This window comes from Salvelinus namaycush, chromosome 41 (genome assembly GCF_016432855.1).
Source record: "Salvelinus namaycush isolate Seneca chromosome 41, SaNama_1.0, whole genome shotgun sequence".
In the NCBI taxonomy this organism is placed as follows: domain Eukaryota; kingdom Metazoa; phylum Chordata; class Actinopteri; order Salmoniformes; family Salmonidae; genus Salvelinus; species Salvelinus namaycush.
This window is the reverse complement of record NC_052347.1, coordinates 20,648,836-20,668,704: the sequence shown is the minus strand read 5'-3', so window position 1 is coordinate 20,668,704 and position 19,869 is coordinate 20,648,836. Positions and strand designations below refer to the sequence as shown.

The window sequence follows — 19,869 nt, the reverse complement described above, 5'->3', positions numbered from 1 at the left end:
TCGTCAGTCTATTCTTGTTCTGAGAAATGAAGTCTATTCCATGCGAGAAATTGCCAAGAAACTGAAGATCTGGAACAACGCTGTGTACTACTACCTTCACAGAACAGCTGGCTCTAACCAGAATAGAAAGAGGAGTGGGAGGCCCCGGCGCACAACTGAGCAAGAGGACAAGTACATTAGAGTGTCTAGTTTGAGAAACAGACGCCTCACAAGTCCTCAACTGGCAGCTTCATTAAATAGACCCGCAAAACACCAGTCTCAAAGTCAACAGTGAAGAGGTGACTCCGAGATGCTGTCCTTCTAGGCAGAATTCCTCTGTCCAGTGTCTCTATTCTTTTGCCCATCTTAATTTTTTATTTTTATTGGCCAGTCCGAGATATGTATTTTTCTTTGCAACTCTGCCTAGAAGGCCAGCATCCCAGTCTTTCAAAAACAAGGACATTTCTAAGTGACCCCAAACCTTTGAACGGTAGTGTATATACGTATATATTTTTTTTGGGCGGGCCGCCAGTTGCCCATCCCTGAATTACAGCTATAATAGCTAGGCATTAAATGTGTGATCCGTCTCACTCCAGGGAATACTCCCTCCCTCCCTCCCTCCCTCCCTCCCAGTGTTTAGATCACTCTTTAATTCTCATTTGCCTCCTCATTTTGATTTTTTACTACGTGCGGGCTTTGGTTGCGGCACAAAGCCTCTGACTGAAGTCATTGGAGTATAGTAGCTTAAATTGACTCTGTTTTCACTTTTCCCAGTAGATGAGTCCCCTTGTTTTTTGTCCCGTACTCATTACCAACATGCCTCTGCGCTGCAGATTACACTCTGGCAGATTAATGCTGGCAATAAACAAAGCAAAACTCAAGCGCAAAGGGCATACCAGCAGACAACCTTTTAACAATGTAACTCCCAAAGTTGTTAGCTATCTGCGTGATCAACAGTTATTTCATTTCTTAGGTGTTATTTCACGGCCCGGTGCGCTCGCTGCCTAGTAGATATAAAATGTAGTTATTGCGACCATTCTGTCAGGTCTGTATTACTCTGTGTTATGATCTTAGGGCTACACTCTTGTAACCAGGCCAACAATCAAATCATTCCTGGTGCTGAGTGGTCAATAGTTTGTTATTAATCCTAGCATGAATCACTGACTCACAACAGATAGATATTCACAGCTGAATACACCAAGCGATCAGGTGTACTATAGTTTTGGCAAGTCGGTTAGGACATCTACTTTGTGCATGACACAAGTAATTTTTCCAACAATTGTTTACAGACATATTATTTCACTTATAATTCAATGTATCACAATTCCAGTGGGTCAGCAGTTTACATACACTAAAATGACTGTGCCTTTAAACAGTTTGGAAAATTCCAGAAGATGATGTCATGGCTTTAGAAGCTTCTGATAGGCTAATTGACATCATTTGAGTCAATTGGAGGTGTACCTGTGGATGTATTTCAAGGCCTACCTTCAAACTCAGTGCCTCTTTGCTTGACATCATGGGAAAATCAAAAGAAATCAGCCAAGACCTCAGAAAAATTATTGTAGACCTCCACAAGTCTGGTTCGTCCTTGGGAGCAATTTCCAAACGCTTGGTACCACGTTCATCTGTACAAACATTAGTACGCAAGTATAAACACCATGGGACCACGCAGCACATCATACCGCTCAGGAAGGAGACGCATTCTGTCTCCTAGAGATGAATGTACTTTGGTGCGAAGGTGCAAATCAATCCCAGAACAACAGCAAAGGACCTTATGAAGAAGCTGGAGGAAACAGGTACAAAAGTATCTATATCCACAGTAAAACGAGTCCTATATTGACATAACCGGAAAGGCCGCTCAGCAAGGAAGAAGCCACTGCTCCAAAACCGGCATAAAAAAGCCAGACTACGGTTTGCAAAGATCGTACTTTTTGGAGAAATGTCCTCTGGTCTGATGAAACAACAATATAACTGCTTGGCCATAATGAACATCGTTATGTTTGGAGGAACTTATTGTGGGAAGTTTGTGGAAGGCTAACCAACACGTTTGACCCAAGTTAAACAATTTAAAGGCAATGCTACCAAATACTAATTGATTGTATGTAAACTTCTGACTCACTGGGAATGTGATGAAAGAAATAAAAGCTGAAATAAATCATTCTCTCTACTATTATTCTGACATTTCACATTTGTAAAAAGAAAATGGTGATCCTAACTGACCTGAAACAGGGAAATTCCTATAGGTTTAAATGTCATGAATTGTGAAACTGAGTTTAAATGTATTTGGCTAAGGTGTATGTAAACTTCCGACATCAAATGTATAAAGCTGTGGCCGTTTAATTATGGTTGTCTCTATGATGGTCTCTCATTTAATTCATACACACATTGCTCCTTTTGTTAGGCATTTCACACCCAGTTCAAGCTACTTATGAAAAGGCACAGGGCCTTGCTCCCGGCAATGGATTAAACGGGGAATTTGTTGCAGGAAACCTTGCTCTTTAAACTCAGTAGGGAGGGCTCTGTCTGTCTGTCTGGAGCCCTTCAGTAGAGAGCACTGACAGGGTTGGAACAAAGCATAGGGGAATGTCAATACCACAGCGTAGCAGGAGAGAGTACAGACCAGGCCTGACCAGGTCCCTACAGTACATACACTGTCCATGTCAACCATCTTACCTGACATTCATGGTCATTATACATTTGCATTTATATTTGTTTTACTAGACATCATAGTCCAGATCACATCTATGTTCGCTCTTTCATCCAGACAGGCTAGAGAGCTTAGATGGAGGACTGTCTGGTCAGATGTGTGGGGGACCTAACTGGGAAAGATGGGGCCTTTATGGAGGGGAGGAGGTGGGCAAGCACATGACCACAATCCCAGAAAGGCAACTGACACAGCAAATGGTAGTAGCCTTTAAGTTAAAAGGCTGCTAGTTAATGGAATTAGGTATTTGCTAGTTAATCAAGAGAATGGTATGTTAGTTCATTTTGTTAATTGGCTGTGAGACATGTACCTCTTTATCTTCCCCTTGGAACATGAAATATTCAGTGGTAACAGAATGGGCTGACACACATCATTACTGTGTCTCAGGAAGCTCCTCCATGTAGCCTAGCCTATGGCTATACTAGGGGGTACGGCTGGGAGTTATAGCACCACTCAGATGATTTATTTTCAGAACTTCTCCAAACTCCTTCAAGGTCAATGCTGCTCCCCCATGGAGAGATAGAGGGACTGATTGATAATGGTCCTTATCACCATGGTGATGTAGCCTAAACAACTCTAAACGCCTTTATCAGAGCTCAGACATCACCTCCGACAGCGTACACACAGCTGATGGACTGTGTGAGTGAGACTTGCCTGTTCCTACCTGTCTGTTTCTTCCTGTCTGTGATAAGGACCTGCCACATGCCCTCCACCCCTCACCCATTACTCACCTCCCATTAGCCCTGCAAAGACCATGACAGGTGAGGCGGGCCCCGGAGGAGCCGCCTTGGAGCCAGAGTTATAAAAAATAATGAGTGTGAATGTGTGACCAGATGTGATTGATGAGCCTGGGGCAGCAGGCAGTGGATTTGGTCGTTTCCCTCACATGCCCACTCCCCTCCACTCAGAGCGACAGCAGGAACAGAAATGTACCTGAGATAGACAGACTGCAACCGAGGGATGGCTAGACGCCACATTCTACATTCTGGGGGTAAAAGAGAGAGAGAGGGCATGCAATTAAATCAGTATTCAGTGAGAACATGACCTGAAGGCAACTTCCTCTTTTATTTGACGTCTCTCAGACATGCAGGCTGCTCTTTGTGACCCCACTGAGTACAGCCTTCAGGGGAGGGAAGAGAACTAACACTTTAGCAGGCAGTGTACCACTGTAGAAATGATCTAAACTAAAATACACATCTCTATGTGCTGCACTGTACAGATAACAAAACACATTGTAAAGTATGTAAGTAGGATAAAGTTGTGTCATGGCTGTGGGGTAGGCTGGACTGGGCTGTTCTGTTCTGGGCTGAGTCGGGCTGTTCTGGGCTGTGAGCAGCCATTGGTGCTGAGTTCTGGTCATGATGCCAAGCTCCATTTTAAGATGATGTATCTCTCCTGGCTGCTCATTTACCTTTATATTTCAGCAGAGTCAGGAGGAGGACTGCTCCCCACCACATCCACATGCTCTTCTATTTGGCTAGCATTACCCATGACCTACAGCAATATACTTTCAGGTAAAATACAACAAATATATAGACTAATACAGTTGCAGGGAGGACATGGAAGAAATAATGCACGCTCTAGTATGCCCTTCATGCTGTTCAGAAACAAGTATTCAACAATGCCATGGTATAAAGCAAGTTTGTTTCATAGGGGATTCAAATAGGTAAGATAAAAGAGTTTGTGGCTGCAGTCCATCTACAGGCAGCATGTTAATGGATGAGCTCATTCAGCAGAGGTGAGAGCAGTGCTCTGCATGGCCTCCCCCGTGTAAAGTCAATTAAGCCTGGGGATGGAACGCTGCTCTCAGGTTATGGGTCACCAGGGATCTGGCACCAATCACAGCCTGGATTTAATTCCCATCCAGCCGGGATCATTTCCACTCAGGGGAGGGATCTTCTTTATAAGTCTCTCTCTCGCTCGCTCTCTTTCTCATTTCTTCTCTTTCTCTCACTCTCTTTATCTCCTCTTTCGATCTCCCCCTCACTCTCTTTATCTCCTCTTTCGATCTCCCCCTCACTCTCTTTCTCTCTCTCTCTCTCTCTCTCTCTCTCTGTCTATCTCTCTCTCGTTCTCTCTCTCTGTCTACCCCTCTCTCTCTCTCTCTCTGTCTACCCCTCTCTCTCTCTCTATCTCGCTCTCTCTCTCTCTGTCTACCCCTCTCTCTCTCTCTGTCTATCTCGCTCTCTGTCTATCTCTCTCTCCATCTCTCTCTATCTCTCTTGCTGTCTATCTCTCTCTCCATCTCTCTTGCTGTCTCTCCATGAACATAGATATCAGTCTGGCAGCAACAACAGCTATCTTGTGTCCTACTGTATCACCAACCTTAAACATGCTCTCTCATAAAATACATTATCGACTGGAATGGTAAATTACGTTTGGATTGGGTGATATATCCCATTCCACAAAGTTTCACAGCACATCACAGAAAAGGTGATATTTGTTTAATATGTATGAATTATGTTTGGTTATGGGGAAGTTGTGTAGTTTCACAGTGCTAACTTGGCTCTGACATTCAGGAAGAGGAAGGCAATGCCAGGCGTGCATACGGTGCCCAGGGGTGTGTTAGTGTGGCTGAAGCCCTCCATAGTGCCAGGTAGCTACCTAGCCTTGCTTAGCAGCACTCTCTCTCTCTGAATTATTCATCTTCACAACAGAACCACTTAAAATGCTGCAGCGTCTAGAGGGGGGGAACGTGCACACCTTGCAACTCAAAGGACTTTTTCACACACTTTAATCCTTCCTCTCTGTATCCCTCTCTCATTTATTATCTCTCTCTCTCTCTCTCGCGTGCTGCTTTGGTTTACCATGAAAAGCCTTCTAAATTCACCCATAATGGAAATCGATTTGGCGAACAATAACAGAACATCACAATAGACTGCTTATGGAAGTGGAATTTAAGCTTTAAGCCTGGTGCCCCTCGCTGAGTGAGAAGAACTGATAAAACCAGTTGGCTGGCTCTTAAAGCTTCAAATTTTAATTTACTCCATCACTTTCCACTTTTTCCCCTGCCTGCCAGCAAAATAAATGGGATGAGCGAGATAGGTGTCTTATTACCTGCTTATTCTATCAAAGAGAAGTAGAGGAGGATCCAGTCATGTGTAGTACTGTACCCTAAGTAAGAATGAATACAGGCTTTTTCTCCTCTGGTTGTGTGAATAGGATTGCTGGAGCGCTATACTGTGTGAATATATACGACAGGGTAGTCAATAGAAATACATGAGCATACATTATTATTGTATGCTCATTGTCAATAACTTGTCAATAATCAACTGACTGGCTTTCTTGATGTCTATAGTATCTCTCTGGTATGCAATCTGGTTTCCGCTCAGGTTATGGATGTGTCACTGCAACCTTAAAGGTCCTCAATGATGTCACCATTGCCCTTAATTCTAAGCAATGCTGTGCTGCTATTTTTATTGACTTGGCCAAAGCTTTTGATACGGTAGACCATTCCATTCTTGTGGGCCGGCTAAGGAGTATTGGTGACCCTGAGGGGTCTTTGGCCTGGTTTGCTAACTACCTCTCTCAAAGAGTGTAGTGTATAAAGTCACAACATCTGCTGTCTCAGCTACTGCCTGTCAACAACGGTGTACACCAAGGCTCGATCCAAGGCCCAACGCTCTTCTCAATTTACATCAACAGCATAGATCAGGCAGTAGGAAGCTCTCTCATCCATGTATATGCAGATGATACAGTCTTATACTCAGCTGGCCCCTCCCCAGATGTTGTGTTAAATGCTCTACAACAAAGCTTTCTTAGTGTCCAACAAGCTTTCTCTACCCTTAACCTTGTTCTGAACACCTCCAAAACAAAGGTCATGTGGTTTGGTAAGAAGAATGCCCCTCTTCCCACAGGTGTGATTACTACCTCTGAGGGTTTAGAGCTTGAGGTAGTCACCTCATACAAGTACTTGGGAGTATGGCTAGACGGTACACTGTCCTTCTCTCAGCACATATCAAATCTGCAGGCTAAAGTTTAATCTAGACTTGGTTTCCTCTATCGTAATCGCTCCTCTTTCACCCCAGCTGCCAAACTAACCCTGATTCAGATGACCATCCTACCCATGCTTGATCACAGAGACATAATTTGTAGATCGTCAGGTTAGGGTGCTCTCTCGATCAGCTAGATGTTCTTTTCCATTCGGCCATCAGATTTGCCACCAATGCTTCTCATAGGGCACATCACTGCACTCCATACTCCTCTGTAAACTGGTCATCTCTGTCTACCCGTCGCAAGATCCACTGGTTGATGCTTATTTATAAAACCCTCTGAGGACTCACTCCCCCCTATCGGAGATATCTACTGCAGCCCTCGTTCTCCACATACAACACCCGTTCTGCCAGTCACATTCTGTTAAAGGTCCCCAAAGCACACACATCCATGGGTCGCTCGTCTTTTCAGTTCGCTGCGGCTAGCGACAGAGGTAAACATAACGGTAGATATGGCAGACAGACAACATGGCATGGCGTTGGCTGGCCATCAGCAGATATGGATTCGCGGTGTCAGTCTTGCTGAGGTGAGAAAGGGAAGTGAATGGGGAAGGAGAGGGGGCGTAGAGCGTGACTGGACTTCCTCTTCCTGAGTCACGTTTCCTGTCGTCTCCACGGTGACCCCATCAGCTGAACTAAGAATTTCACTGTACCCTGCGATTACATCTGCGCCCCTGACTAATAAACTCTAAACAATCTAAACTAATTGAGAGGTAATATAGATCCGCCCTGCACTTCAGAGGCCTGTGGTGGCACAGACAGGAACAGGAGGAGATAAACAGTAGAGCGAGGGGGAAGAAACGACAGAATAAAGAAAAGATAGTGTCCGTCTGAGATAATCCATCAGTGTGTTGGCATAACGAAATTGGATGAAGTTTAGTTAAATTCTTATTTGTATTTTCTGTGTGTGCGTGTGCGTGCGCGCGCGCGCGTGCGTGCATGCGTAGATGGGCAGTTTTGTTACATTTATGTTAAATACGTATTTAATTACTTCTGAACTACAATCCATTGTAATTTGTAACAAGATACTTTGAGACCTGTAATTTGTATTTTCAAAATACAAAATACTTTTCTATACCATTTTTTTTAGCTGTTCACAGTTTTGTGGCCCCCTTTCACCCTGCATTGGTATCAGAAGTCTGATGACAATATGGTGTGATAAGACTGTCTTATAAATGTAAAAATATATTATTTTGAGCTCCGTCCCCCAAAACAAGGCCAATTAATAATGCCCAGTGTACTTTGCAAGTGTTTATTTTTACATTTACATTTTGGTCATTTAGCAGACACTCGTATCCAGAGCAACTTAGTCACTGAATTCAACTAAGGTAGATAAACTACTGTAACGATGTTCGTCTGAGGAAGAAGGAGAGGACCAAGGTGCAGCGATGTTCGTCTGAGGAAGGAGAGGACCAAGGTGCAGCGTGGTACGTGTTCATGATTTTTAATAACACTGAACAAAAAATAACAAAACGGAACAAACGAAACAGTCCTTTCTGGTACAGAGACAGAAAACAACTACCCACAAAACCAACATGGAAAATGGCAACCTAAATAGGCACCCCAATCAGAGACAACGAGAAACAGCTGTCTCTGATTGGGAACCAACTCAGGCCACCATAAACCTAAAAACCCCTAGACCATACAAAATCCCCATAGACAAACAAAAACCCTAGACAAGACAAAAACCCTAGACAATACAAAAACTAAACAAACCACCCTTGTCACACCCTGACCTAACCAAAAAACTAAGAAAAAATATATAACTAAAGTCAGGGCGTGACAACAACGACATATCAAAGTCATAGCAAGTACAATGTTTTTATAACCGTTACTGAGAATGTTGTTTTAGTGAAGCCGTGTATTTGAAAATGTATTTTGTATTTAGAAAATTTGGGAAAATACTAATTAGCATCTTGTATTTCATTTTGATACATTTTCTTCAGAGTATTTTGTAATGGTAACAAGATAGTATATTATCCCATCTCTGTGTGTGTGTGTTTGTGTGTGCGCGTGCGTGCGTGCGTGTGTAACAAATGAGGAAAGGGACTTCGGAGCCCTTACAATAATAGTTGAAGAAACAAAGCATATTTATCATAAAGCTGTTCAAAATAATGACACCTGAACACATGAAGTCATTAACCATTCTCGCTATTGTACCCATCACAGTCACAGCACACTGCAGGCATAATGACTTGTCTCTTTGTAAAGCTTTATTTTCAGATGTCTAACTGTTGTCTTCGGCATTAGCCAGGGACAGGCAACTATTCAAACACAGTGGGAAGGTGTCTGTTGTCTGTCTGGCACTAACTAACAACAACTGACCTTTCATCACAGTGGAAGGTGGCTCTCTAATGGCCGTGTCATCTTTGACTTCTCCCTGGGAGAGGCTGGTCGACATGCAGGCTGGGTCACGGCATGCCTTCGGGCGATGTCTTGCTCCCAGACATTCACACTGTTTCTTGTGAATGCTAATAAGTTATGTTGGGTGGACGAGACGAAGGCAGGCGTCTAATTGGCAGCTCATCTCTGTTCTCCTGCTTCGTGCCCTGACTGCCCTGTGGACGGTGTCAGCTAACGTTATGTTAACATGGCAGGTTGTGACATTTCAAGACCCGGGTTCAATCAACGCCTTAGCGATTCATTTAAAATAAAGTAATGGAGAAAGAGCAGCAACAGCATTTCATCACCAAAGACAACTTTGATGTTTAGTGGCTTGAAGCGATGTCAACAAGACCATTCTAGCCAAACTTATCAGAATAGACGGACGGGGGTGTATGAACACCTGACAACAGTCAATGTTTTTAGTTCTGTATTGGCTTGTGCATATCTTTATTTTATTTATTTTTATTTCACCAGGTAGGCCAGGTAGGCCATTTTTATTTAACCAGGTAGGCCAGTTGAGAACAAGTTCTCATTTACAACTGCTACCTGGCCAAGATAAAGCAAAGCAGTGCGACACAAACAACAACACAGAGTTACACATGGAGTAAACAAACACAAATACAAATACAGTCAATAACACAATAGTAAAGCCTATTTAAAGTGTGTGCAAATGAAGTAAGATTAGGGAGGTAAGGTAATAAATAGGCCATAGTGGTCTGACATATCGACTCAAACACGTCTGAGTATGAAGCAATCATGCATAACCACATCGGGTATTATAAGCAACATTGTCATTTACACTGCTTGAAATAGGAGCCGATACTCATTTTGGGTGCCGGTCCTTTTTATATTTTTGTGCTAATATTCTATAAGAGGAACAGGAGCTCAAGCAGTAGAACATTTGAGGTGCCGGTACTCAGTTCGGTGAGCTCCTGCCCAAGTCAAGCACTGGTCATTTATTAATAGCAGACAGAGTGGAGCTATTTTGAGAATGCTGATACTCATGGTCCATATTCTAACATCCTGTTTTTCAGAAAAGTAATGGCCTCAGTGCATGAGAACTCTGAAAAGTGTCTCTTTACTTTAGTTTGCTACTTTACAGGTATTGCCTGTAACCGCCCCTTGGCCAGGTACCAAAGTTATTTGATATTTCTGTGGTGGTGTGAGGAGTCATTACTCTCCTCCCTCTGACAGAATGACTCGAGGCAAGCAGAGATGGATATAATAACTGAGTGGGAGGGAACAAGATGAAGGAGAAACAGTAGGGTCAGACAACTGTCTGAGGGGTACCAAAATGACAGAACCACCCTGGCAACTTTTGGTTGACACTTCCACCGTGGCGTGGCTGATGAGGTGTGGTAAGGTGCTAATAGGATGTTGACCTGGTCCTAGCCATCCCTGTCACTCATACAGTACATCATTACTGTTTCTAGAGACAGAGACAGAGAGGGTCTGACAAGAAGCTCCAGAGAGAGGATGATGATGATGATGGTGGTCCCTAATAGACAACCAACAACTTCAGAGGAGGAGAGTTCAGAGCACCATTACTACAGTACATCTGTAGGGGAGCAGTGTTGGGCAGTGCAGATATGCGTTATCTGTGTTATACACACACTCACAGAAACTCACAGTCATATCATGAAAGTTTAAATGACCGCTGGGCAATTAAACATGATGTTACCTGCCCAGTTAGCTGGCGAGGGTTCAAAGGGAGCACTTGAGTGTGTGAATGGTTTGGGCCTGAGCGAGTTCCACCTGAGCGAGTCTGACCACAAGTCCGAGACCACTACGATGACACACCAAATGTGTTTGATGGATCACAGGAAAAGAGTAGGAATAGGCTTTTGTAGGTTACAGTATACGCTATGTCTTCCAATGGTGCGATTGCTGTCGGCATCCAAAGATGATCAAATTTTAATAAACGCAAAGAGATAAGGATGACAGCAGTGGTGTAGTCTACAACGATACGGATATAGCTTATTATTGATATATACATAGCTCATTGATGTGAATCACACTGCTGCTTTCTCATTTAGCTATTTGTGCCTTACGGATTGTGGTTGTTGTGGATGGCGGTTCACAAATCTAAATGTGTATTTGAACCCAATAATGGTTGATTTCAAGATCTTTAAGCTTCCTATCAATCATTGTTTTTGAAACCAGTGGACAGCCAATGAAAAATGCTCTCTTGCAAAAGCTGCATTGTGAGGATCCCAGCCTATGGAATAAAAGTGGGGCTTTTATTGCTCAATCTAATTCATGCTGATAAAAAATATGGACACATGCTACTGTCACACCCTGATCTGGTTCACCTGTCCTTGTGATTGTCTCCACCCCCTCCAGGTGTCGCTTATTATCCCCGGTGTATATATCCCTGTGTTTGCTGTCTCTCTGTGCCAGTTTCTCTTGTTTGCCAAGCCAACCAGCAGTTTTCCTTGCTCCTATTTTTCCCCAATCTCTGTTTGTTTCTAGTCCTTCTGGTTTCGACACTTGCCTGTCCTGACTCCGAACCCGCCTGCCTGACCACTCTGCCTGTTCTGACTACCAGCCTGCCTATCCCCTTGTACTGTTTTGGACTTGATCTGGTTTCTGACCGCTGCCTGGCCTGACCTCGAGACTGTCTATCGTCTGGTACTGTTTGGACTCTGACCTGGTTTATGAACCACCTGTCCCCGACCTGCCTTTGGCTACACCCTTTGTTATAATACATTTCGGAGCTCTATCATCTGCCTCCTCTGTCTGCATTTGGGTCTCGCCTTGTGCCCTTATAGCTGTGCCCTTGTAGCTGGAAACAGCAGATTTAAAATGAAATGTTTACATAGGCGTACAGAGGCCAATTATCAGCAACCATCACTCCTGTGTTCCAATGGCATGTTAGCTAATCCAAGTTTATAATTTCAAAAGGCTAATTGATCATTTAAAAAACCCTTTTGCAATTATATAGAACTTCTCACTAGTGCTCAAAGCATGCCATTCCGTGAGCGCAGCATTTTTTTTCCAACTTGAGTCAATGAGCCTAATCATTCCTCATGACAACAAAATCATAAACAGAGTAGGAATGGCTAGTAAGTCCTTAGCTTTGGGGTTACAATTTGGCTAATCTCTACTACTATATTTCCAAGTCCTATTCTTGAAGATCAAGGTGTATAACATTTATTGGAATGACTGGAATTCTGATAGACTTTGGTTTTTAATGTAAAGATATAATTTTATCGTATTATTGTATGCCGTATAAGAAGTATTAGAAGAAGCCTGCATAACCAACCCATAAAGTCAAATTTAACATCCATATATGACCAGCTATGTAAACTATAACATTCATTTATCCTGCAATAGATGTCGTTCAATTGGTAACATATATTTTTGTCTTCTTCTAATGCCTCTTAAGGGGAAAGTAATCTAAAAGTAACTGAATGTAATCAGATTATTGAGTTTGGGTAATCCAAAAGTTACGTTACTGATTACAATTTGACAGGTAAATAGTAACTGTAATGGATGACATTTAGAAAGTAACCTACCCAACCCTGCTGGTCATGGAAAAGCCCTCTATTAAGAAGACTTAGATCGACTCGAAGATCGAGTCATCCCTCCTCCGAAACATGATCCGCCAAACTGCGCTTCTTAACACCCGCCCGCTTAACCCGGAAGCCAGCCGCACCAATGTATTGGTAGAAACACCCCGTTCAGATGACAACCGAAGTCAGCCTGTAGGCGGCCAGACAACCACAAGGAGTCGCTAGAGCGCGATGAGCCAAGTAAAGCCCCCCGGCCAAACTCTCCCCTAACCCGGACAACGCTGAGCCAATTGTGCGCCGCCCTATGGGACTCCCGATCACGGCCGGTTATGACACAGCCTGGGATCGAACCCCAGGCTGTAGTGATGCCGCAGACCGCTGCCCCACTCGGGAGGCCCCTATTCTATTTACTTGTATCTTTAAAAACTCCCTAGTCGTTGCCGATGACAAGGATAAAATGATGCAGCCACCACCATGGTCGAAAATATGAGGAGTGGTACTCAGTGATGGGTTGTATTGGATTTTCCCCAAACACAACACTTTGTATTCGGGACATAAAGTTAATTTCTTTGACACATTTTTTGCAATTTTACTTTTGTGCCTTATTGCAAACAGGATGCATGTTTTGGAATATTTTTATTCTGTACAGGCTTCCTTCTTTTCACTGATATTTAGGTTAGTATTGTGGAGTAACTACAATGTTGTTGATCCATCCTCAGTTTTCTCCTATCACAGCCATTAAACTCTGTAACTGTTGGCCTCATGGTGAAATCGCTTTCCTTCTTCACGGCAACTGAGTTAGGAAGAACACCTGTATATTTGTAGTGACTGGGTGTATTGATACACCATCCAAAGTGTAATAAATAACTTCACCATGCTCAAACAGATATTCAATGTCTGCTTTTTTTTACCCATCTACCAATAGGTGTCACGCCCTGACCTTAGAGAGCTTTTTATGTCTCTATTTTGGTTTGGTCAGGGTGTGATTTGGGTGGGCATTCTATGTTCCTTTTTCTATGATTTGTATTTCTGTGTGTTTGGCTGGGTGTGGTTCTCAATCAGAGGCAGCTGTCTATCGTTGTCTCTGATTGAGGACCATACTTAGGTAGCCTTTTCCCACCTGTATTTGTGGGTAGTTGTCCATGTATAGTTGCCTGTCAGCACTACGTTGGCTTCATGGTTTCGTTTTGATGGTTATTGTTTTGTTGGCGACATCTTAAAATAAAGAAGTATGTACGCTCACCACGCTGCGTTTTGGTCCACTGTTTCCACCTTAGACGATCGTGACAATAGTTGCCCTTCTTTGTGAGGCATTGGAAAATCTCCCTGGTCTTTGCGGTTGAATCTGTGATTGAAATTCACTGCTCTGAGGGAGTGAACTGAGGGACCTTACGGACAATTGTATGTGTGGGGTACAGAGATGAGGTAGTCATTCAAAAATCCTATTAAACACTATTATTGCACACAGAGTGAGTGTAACTTGTTAAGCAAATGTTTACTCCTGAACTTATTTAGGATTGCCATAACAATTATTATTATTGACATTTCAGCTTTTCATTTTTAATTACTTAGTAAACATTTTTAATTACTTAGTGGACGTATGTTTTTAAATTTGTTTACTAAGACATTATGTGGTATTGTGTGTTGGCCAGTGACACAAAATCTTAATGTAACCATTTTAAATTCAGGCTGTAACACAACAAAATGAGGAAAAAGTCAAAGGGTGTGAATACTTTCTGAAGGCACTGTATCCGTAACCATTCTGAGCTCACAGAACCACACTGATCCCAGACCGGACCATAGAAGAGCAGGTAGGCCTCCACTGCTTCTATCCAATAAGAAGGCTTGGAGTGTGTGACCTTGTTGATGATGTTCAAACAACATTCTATTCCTCAGTCCTCTGATTGGTGAGGGAAAGGAAGGTGAGCTGAGGGTTGTTATGGTGATTATTATCCATGAGCAGGGACCTCCCAACACCCATCTAATTTACATGTTTGCATCTTTTACACACCTAAATAAGCTGCACTGATTCTGCATTTTACGCCAGTCTATTATTCATATTAACCTCAAAGTCGTTATCTAGCACAGTGGTGTGACATATAACTGTGCCGATTTGTTTGATTGAATGGGGGGGAAAAGTTCAGTTATTACCTAGAAAAATCTGAGCTTTCCCTATGCATTCCTTCTCATAATGGCATCTCAACAGTTTTCCTTGAACTGTTAACAATGTACTGAAAATGGGGATGGCGAATGCAGGTTTTTCCTCCCATGAACTCCATGCCACTAATGGCAGAGTGAGCACCGCTTTTAAGTGATTACAGGGTAAAGTGCCCATGCTTTTTTCAAATCTCTGCCACTACTTTCCTTTAAGGCCTAATCTGGCCCTACTTTACCCAATATAGGAGCTGAAAAGTGCTTTCTCCACCTGACCGGAGCAGAGTGGAGCTGCAGAAAGCCTGTTATTAGCTGTCCTTCAGAGAGCAAGGGCTCCACAGCCTTTAATGCTTCTGCTCATCCAGCCACTTGAAGGGAGGGGGAACAACAGCCACATGCTCCATTACACTGAAATTATAGGATTTGTCTCCAATGTGGCCCATTGCCGTGTCATAAAGTGTATGCTCGTAAACACATTTTTTAAAAGCACAAGGTGCCTCTTCCAATTTTTGGTAATCATAGGAGAATGTGTTAGAAGGTTGTTGTGTGCCATTGGGATTGATCATGGATTTCTATCAAGGGCAACCAAGGGACAAATCAACATTTTGTGTTCCTAGTCTCCACATGAAACCTTAATACGTAACTTTTGTTCCAGGCTCTGTTGTTGTCATTTGAATTTGCCTGTAGGGTGTTACAATCATTATCATATCGAGTTCAGCTTGCTGATTTCTTAATGCATTTAGAAGGCTATAAGGACAGTTCTTCCCTAAACCGCCTCAGGGAATGTAATGGTACCAGTTTATGATTAGTTCATGTATCGGTCCACCTCCTGATGTCCACCAGCCTGTGTACATAACAGGGTCAGTACTAACTTCTGCTCTCTCTCTCTCTCTCTCTCTCTCTCTCTCTCTCTCTCTCTCTCTCTCTCTCTCTCTCTCTCTCTCTCTCTCTCTCTCTCTCTCTCTCTCTCTATCTATTTCTCTCTCTCTCTCTCTCTCTCTCTCTCTCGCTCTCTGCAGGTGTTCACCAGGTATGGGAAGTGTTACATGTTCAACGCAGCGGAGGAGGGGAAGACGCTGCGGACCACCATGAAGGGAGGGACGGGGAACGGCCTGGAGATTATGCTGGACATCCAGCAGGACGAGTACCTACCCGTGTGGGGCAACACAGGTAGGCCCAACTACACCATACCTGACCCTCTCCATCTAAATCAAAATGTATCCATGTGGAGGGTGTTCAATCTGACTATGTGGAGTTGACAACTGATGTCCCCCAAGGTTATATTCTATGTCCTGTGCTTTTCACCATTTATATCAATTCTGCCTAAAATGTATTGACTTGCTGTCAAATAACAGCTCAAGCCAGGATGTGCTTTTCCTTTCAGATTTGGAAGCGATGCCATTCCTTTATCAGTTTCCTCACGATTTGTTGTTCATAGTGGAAGAAGCCCTGTTAGTTGTTCAGATAGTCTTGTGTAGGAGGGAGCTTGCTGCCTGACCTGTTAGCTGCACAATGAGCCTCATTGAAAGCCTTGCTCACGTCTCAACCTGCGTGGAAGTGAAGACAGGGGAGTTGTTGAAGCACAGCATCAAGCCAAGTCATGGGCCCTCTAGCAGATAGACTATATTTACTCTCGATATATAGAACATGTACCATGCAGAGAGCCTGTTTATTTCCCCCGATCAATTATCCACATGTTCTTCTCAGATTAGCAGTGGGACACATAGGCTTGTCCTCAGCTGTCCCTTCCCATCACTGGTGTGTTTAAGTCTGTTGTGATAAGCCAGAGGCTAAGTCGCTATACAGAGGGGCATCTAGCAGCACAGTGAGAGTGTAGAGCTCTTTGTCGAGTCTCCTAGTGGGATGGAGGGCCCTGGATGGTGCCCTTGTTTATCCCTCTGTGTGTCTGTATGGATTAATTAGCACACAACCAGCTGGCTCAGTCCTGTCAGCAGATAACAGGGGGCTCAGAACTTCCTACTCAGAGCTTCCTCCTTGCAGCTTCCTCCTCACAGCTTCCACCTCACAGAGAAGCAGGCCTCAGTGCCTTTAGAGACTTAAATCAAGACTATTGGCTCCTAAGCAGAGGCACCGGACCCACTGGACACAGCGGGCACACCAGACAAACCGGACACAACGGACATATTAGACACACTGGACACACGGAACAGGGCTCCTACCTCAGCCTTTCTATTATTTTTCTCCCTCCCTATTTCTCTCCACCCCTCCTCTCACCCTCTCCTCTCTCTCCACCCCTCCTCTCACCCTCTCCTCTCTGTCTGCCTGGCAAAGGCCTGCAGTCAATCAGAGCTGCATCGTCTCCATGGTCAGGTTTGTGGCTAACTGCATCCTGGGAGCTTTAGAGGGTAGAGAGGCAGCTTGTTTTGCTGCCATACTGTCATGTCTGGACTCACAGGAGTTAGTTTGTAGTACAGAGGAAGTGGACAGTATCAGGATAGAACCATGGAGGAAGAGGATGTGTTGACATTTGGCATGGGATGTTTATTGATCTGAAGAAGGGAACTCTTGTATTTTTGGTTCCTGGGTATTTTACTGTCAGCTGGGGGTAGTCAAAATCCACAGTTTCCTGGGCCCAGTTTTTTAAAAGTTATCTATCTAGATTTTTCCTATTGGATAGGATGAAATGCATAGAAATGGAATGAATAGAATGGGTCCCATTCAAGTCAATGATTTGTCTGTTCAATTAATTTTATTTCTATGCATTTAATCCTATCCGACAGGTCAAAATCCAGATAATAAAATAAAAACCGGGCCGTGTTCTTCATCTGGATTGGATGAGCAATAACAGGAGCACAGTACAGATGTAGGATCTTAATTTGAGCCAGTTTTCTACAGCAGGAAAATGATCTTGCAGCAACAGAAAATGCGAAGTATTATGTGGATTAGAATTAATTGACTTTTTTGTAGGGGTTGATACATTTTTTGTAAGGTCAAATCAAGTCTGACATTTTAAAGTGGAAATTACAAACTTTAGAAGCCTTTTTAAACATTGAATATACTACAAGTTTACATTTCCTACTGTGCAACAAAAGAGTGATCAAATGAAGATCCTACATCTGTAGTGTAAAGTCATTCTTGTGTTTTTCATTTATATTTATTAGTCTAGATTGATTGTAAAAAATTATGACAACAATCACTTTTAGTCATTAACGTACACAACCCAACCCGTTTGCTATTACACTTAACTACAGATGTGCTATCTTAATTTGATCACCAGCTTATGTGTGTGCGAAGTTTTAGAAATAGATATGCAGTTGCCTAGATACACTGCAACTCACATTGGCATCAGGATTGCTCGGTGGAAGAAATAATGAGAGCTTTAGATTGTCTCTCTCATTTCCTCTCATACAGTAGCTGTCTTCGAGGGGCTGATCTATCAAGTGCATCTTAAATATTTGCAGGGTTGTCAAGTGGAATTCAATGACGACTTGTCAAGTGATTAGGACCTCACCTCAATTTTCTCCAACCATTTACTTTTACAAACATTAGAATATCTTTCATGTGAATTTAAAGAGAGATTTGCTGCAGGCGGAGTGCTAACCTCCAGCTCCACTTCTCCACTGTGTGTCTGATGAAACTCATTGGGTTCACCCCAATGGCACCCTATTCCCTGTACAGTGCACTACTTTGGGCCCTGCTCAAAAGTAGTGCACGATAAAGGGAATCGCGTGCCATTTGGGACTCAGCCATTGCACTTGACCTCTGGCTTCTCCAATACCACACACTATTGTTCATTGTCCTCAGACAGAAACACATAACATATGGAAAGTATGCACATAGCTGCTATTGATTTCGACCTAAGGTTTTGCCCAGGGTGCAGTATCAACACTTACTACAACCACCTTTCACAGTATCAACAGGCTTCCTCTCTTGTTTCCAATCAATGTATTCCTTTTTTCGCTGTATTTTCTTAAGTCCTTATCGAACACAACGCGATCTTGGCCGTGTTTGTGTGGGATGTTGTATGGATTGTCCCTGTCTGCAAGAGAGGTCAACTGAAGTTCAGATTAGAAAGTGGAAGAGCCAGGCGAGTTTTCTCACTCTTCTCTTGATCTGAAGACTTGTTATCTCATTCTGCCTTTGGGTTAACTACTGAATTTTTGCAGGAGTGGGGAGTTAAACACTTAGCATTTCACAGCAGACTGTGAGGTTATTACACTGCACTGAACAAAAATATAAACGCAACATTTAAAGTGATTTTTTACCTTTATTTAACTAGGCAAGTCAGTTAAGAACAAATTCTTATTTACAATGACGGCCTACCCCAGCCAAACCCAGACAACGCTGGGCCAATTGTGCACCACCCTATGGGACTCTCAATCACGGCCGGTTGTGATACAGCCTGGAATCAAACCAGGGTGTCTGTAGTGATGCCTCGAGCACTGCACTTCAGTGCCTTAGACCGCTGCGCCACTCTGGAGCCACTACATAAAGAGAGACCTAAGACCTTTTCATGTTGTGTTGCTACAGCATGGTAGCAACACAACATGAAAACTACATGAAAACAACATGGTAGCAACACAACATGAAAACAACATGAAAACAACATGGTAGCAACACAACATGGCAGCAGCACAAAACATGGTGCAAACATTATTGGGCACAGACAACAGCACAAAGGGCAAGAAGGTAGAGACAACAATACATCATGCAAAGCAGCCACAACTGTCAGTAAGAGTGTCCATGATTGAGTCTTTGAATGAAGAGATGGAGATAAAACTGTCCAGTTTGAGTGTTGGTTGCAGCTCGTTCCAGTCGCTCGCTGCAGGGAACTGAAAAGACGACCCATGGATGTGTGTGCTTTGGGGACCTTTAACAGAATGTGACTGGCAGAACGGGTGTTGTATGTGGAGGATTTATTTGCATCCCTGTTAGTGGCCATTTCTCCTTTGCCAATATAATCCATCCTCCTGACAGGTGTGGCATATCAATAAGCTGATTAAACAGCATGATCATTACACAGGTGCACCTTGTACAGGGGACAATAAAAGGCCACTCTAAAATGTGCAGTTTTGTCACACAACACAATACCACTGATGTCCAACCGGCCTCACAACTGCAGACCCTGTGTAACCATGCCAGCCCAGGACCTCCACATCCGGCTTCTTCACCAGCGGGA

General features: G+C 43.3%; 1 protein-coding gene across 2 annotated transcripts in view; it reads left to right on the top strand.

Moving 5' to 3' along the window:
• Nucleotides 1–19,869, top strand: part of asic2 (acid-sensing (proton-gated) ion channel 2) — a 424,410-nt gene that overhangs the window by 369,007 nt on the left and 35,534 nt on the right. For both annotated transcript variants that reach the window (XM_038980976.1, XM_038980975.1), the window contains exon 2: nucleotides 15,749–15,899. In XM_038980976.1, the coding sequence (XP_038836904.1) occupies nucleotides 15,749–15,899 (151 nt within the window). The remainder of the gene's footprint in view (nucleotides 1–15,748; nucleotides 15,900–19,869) is intronic.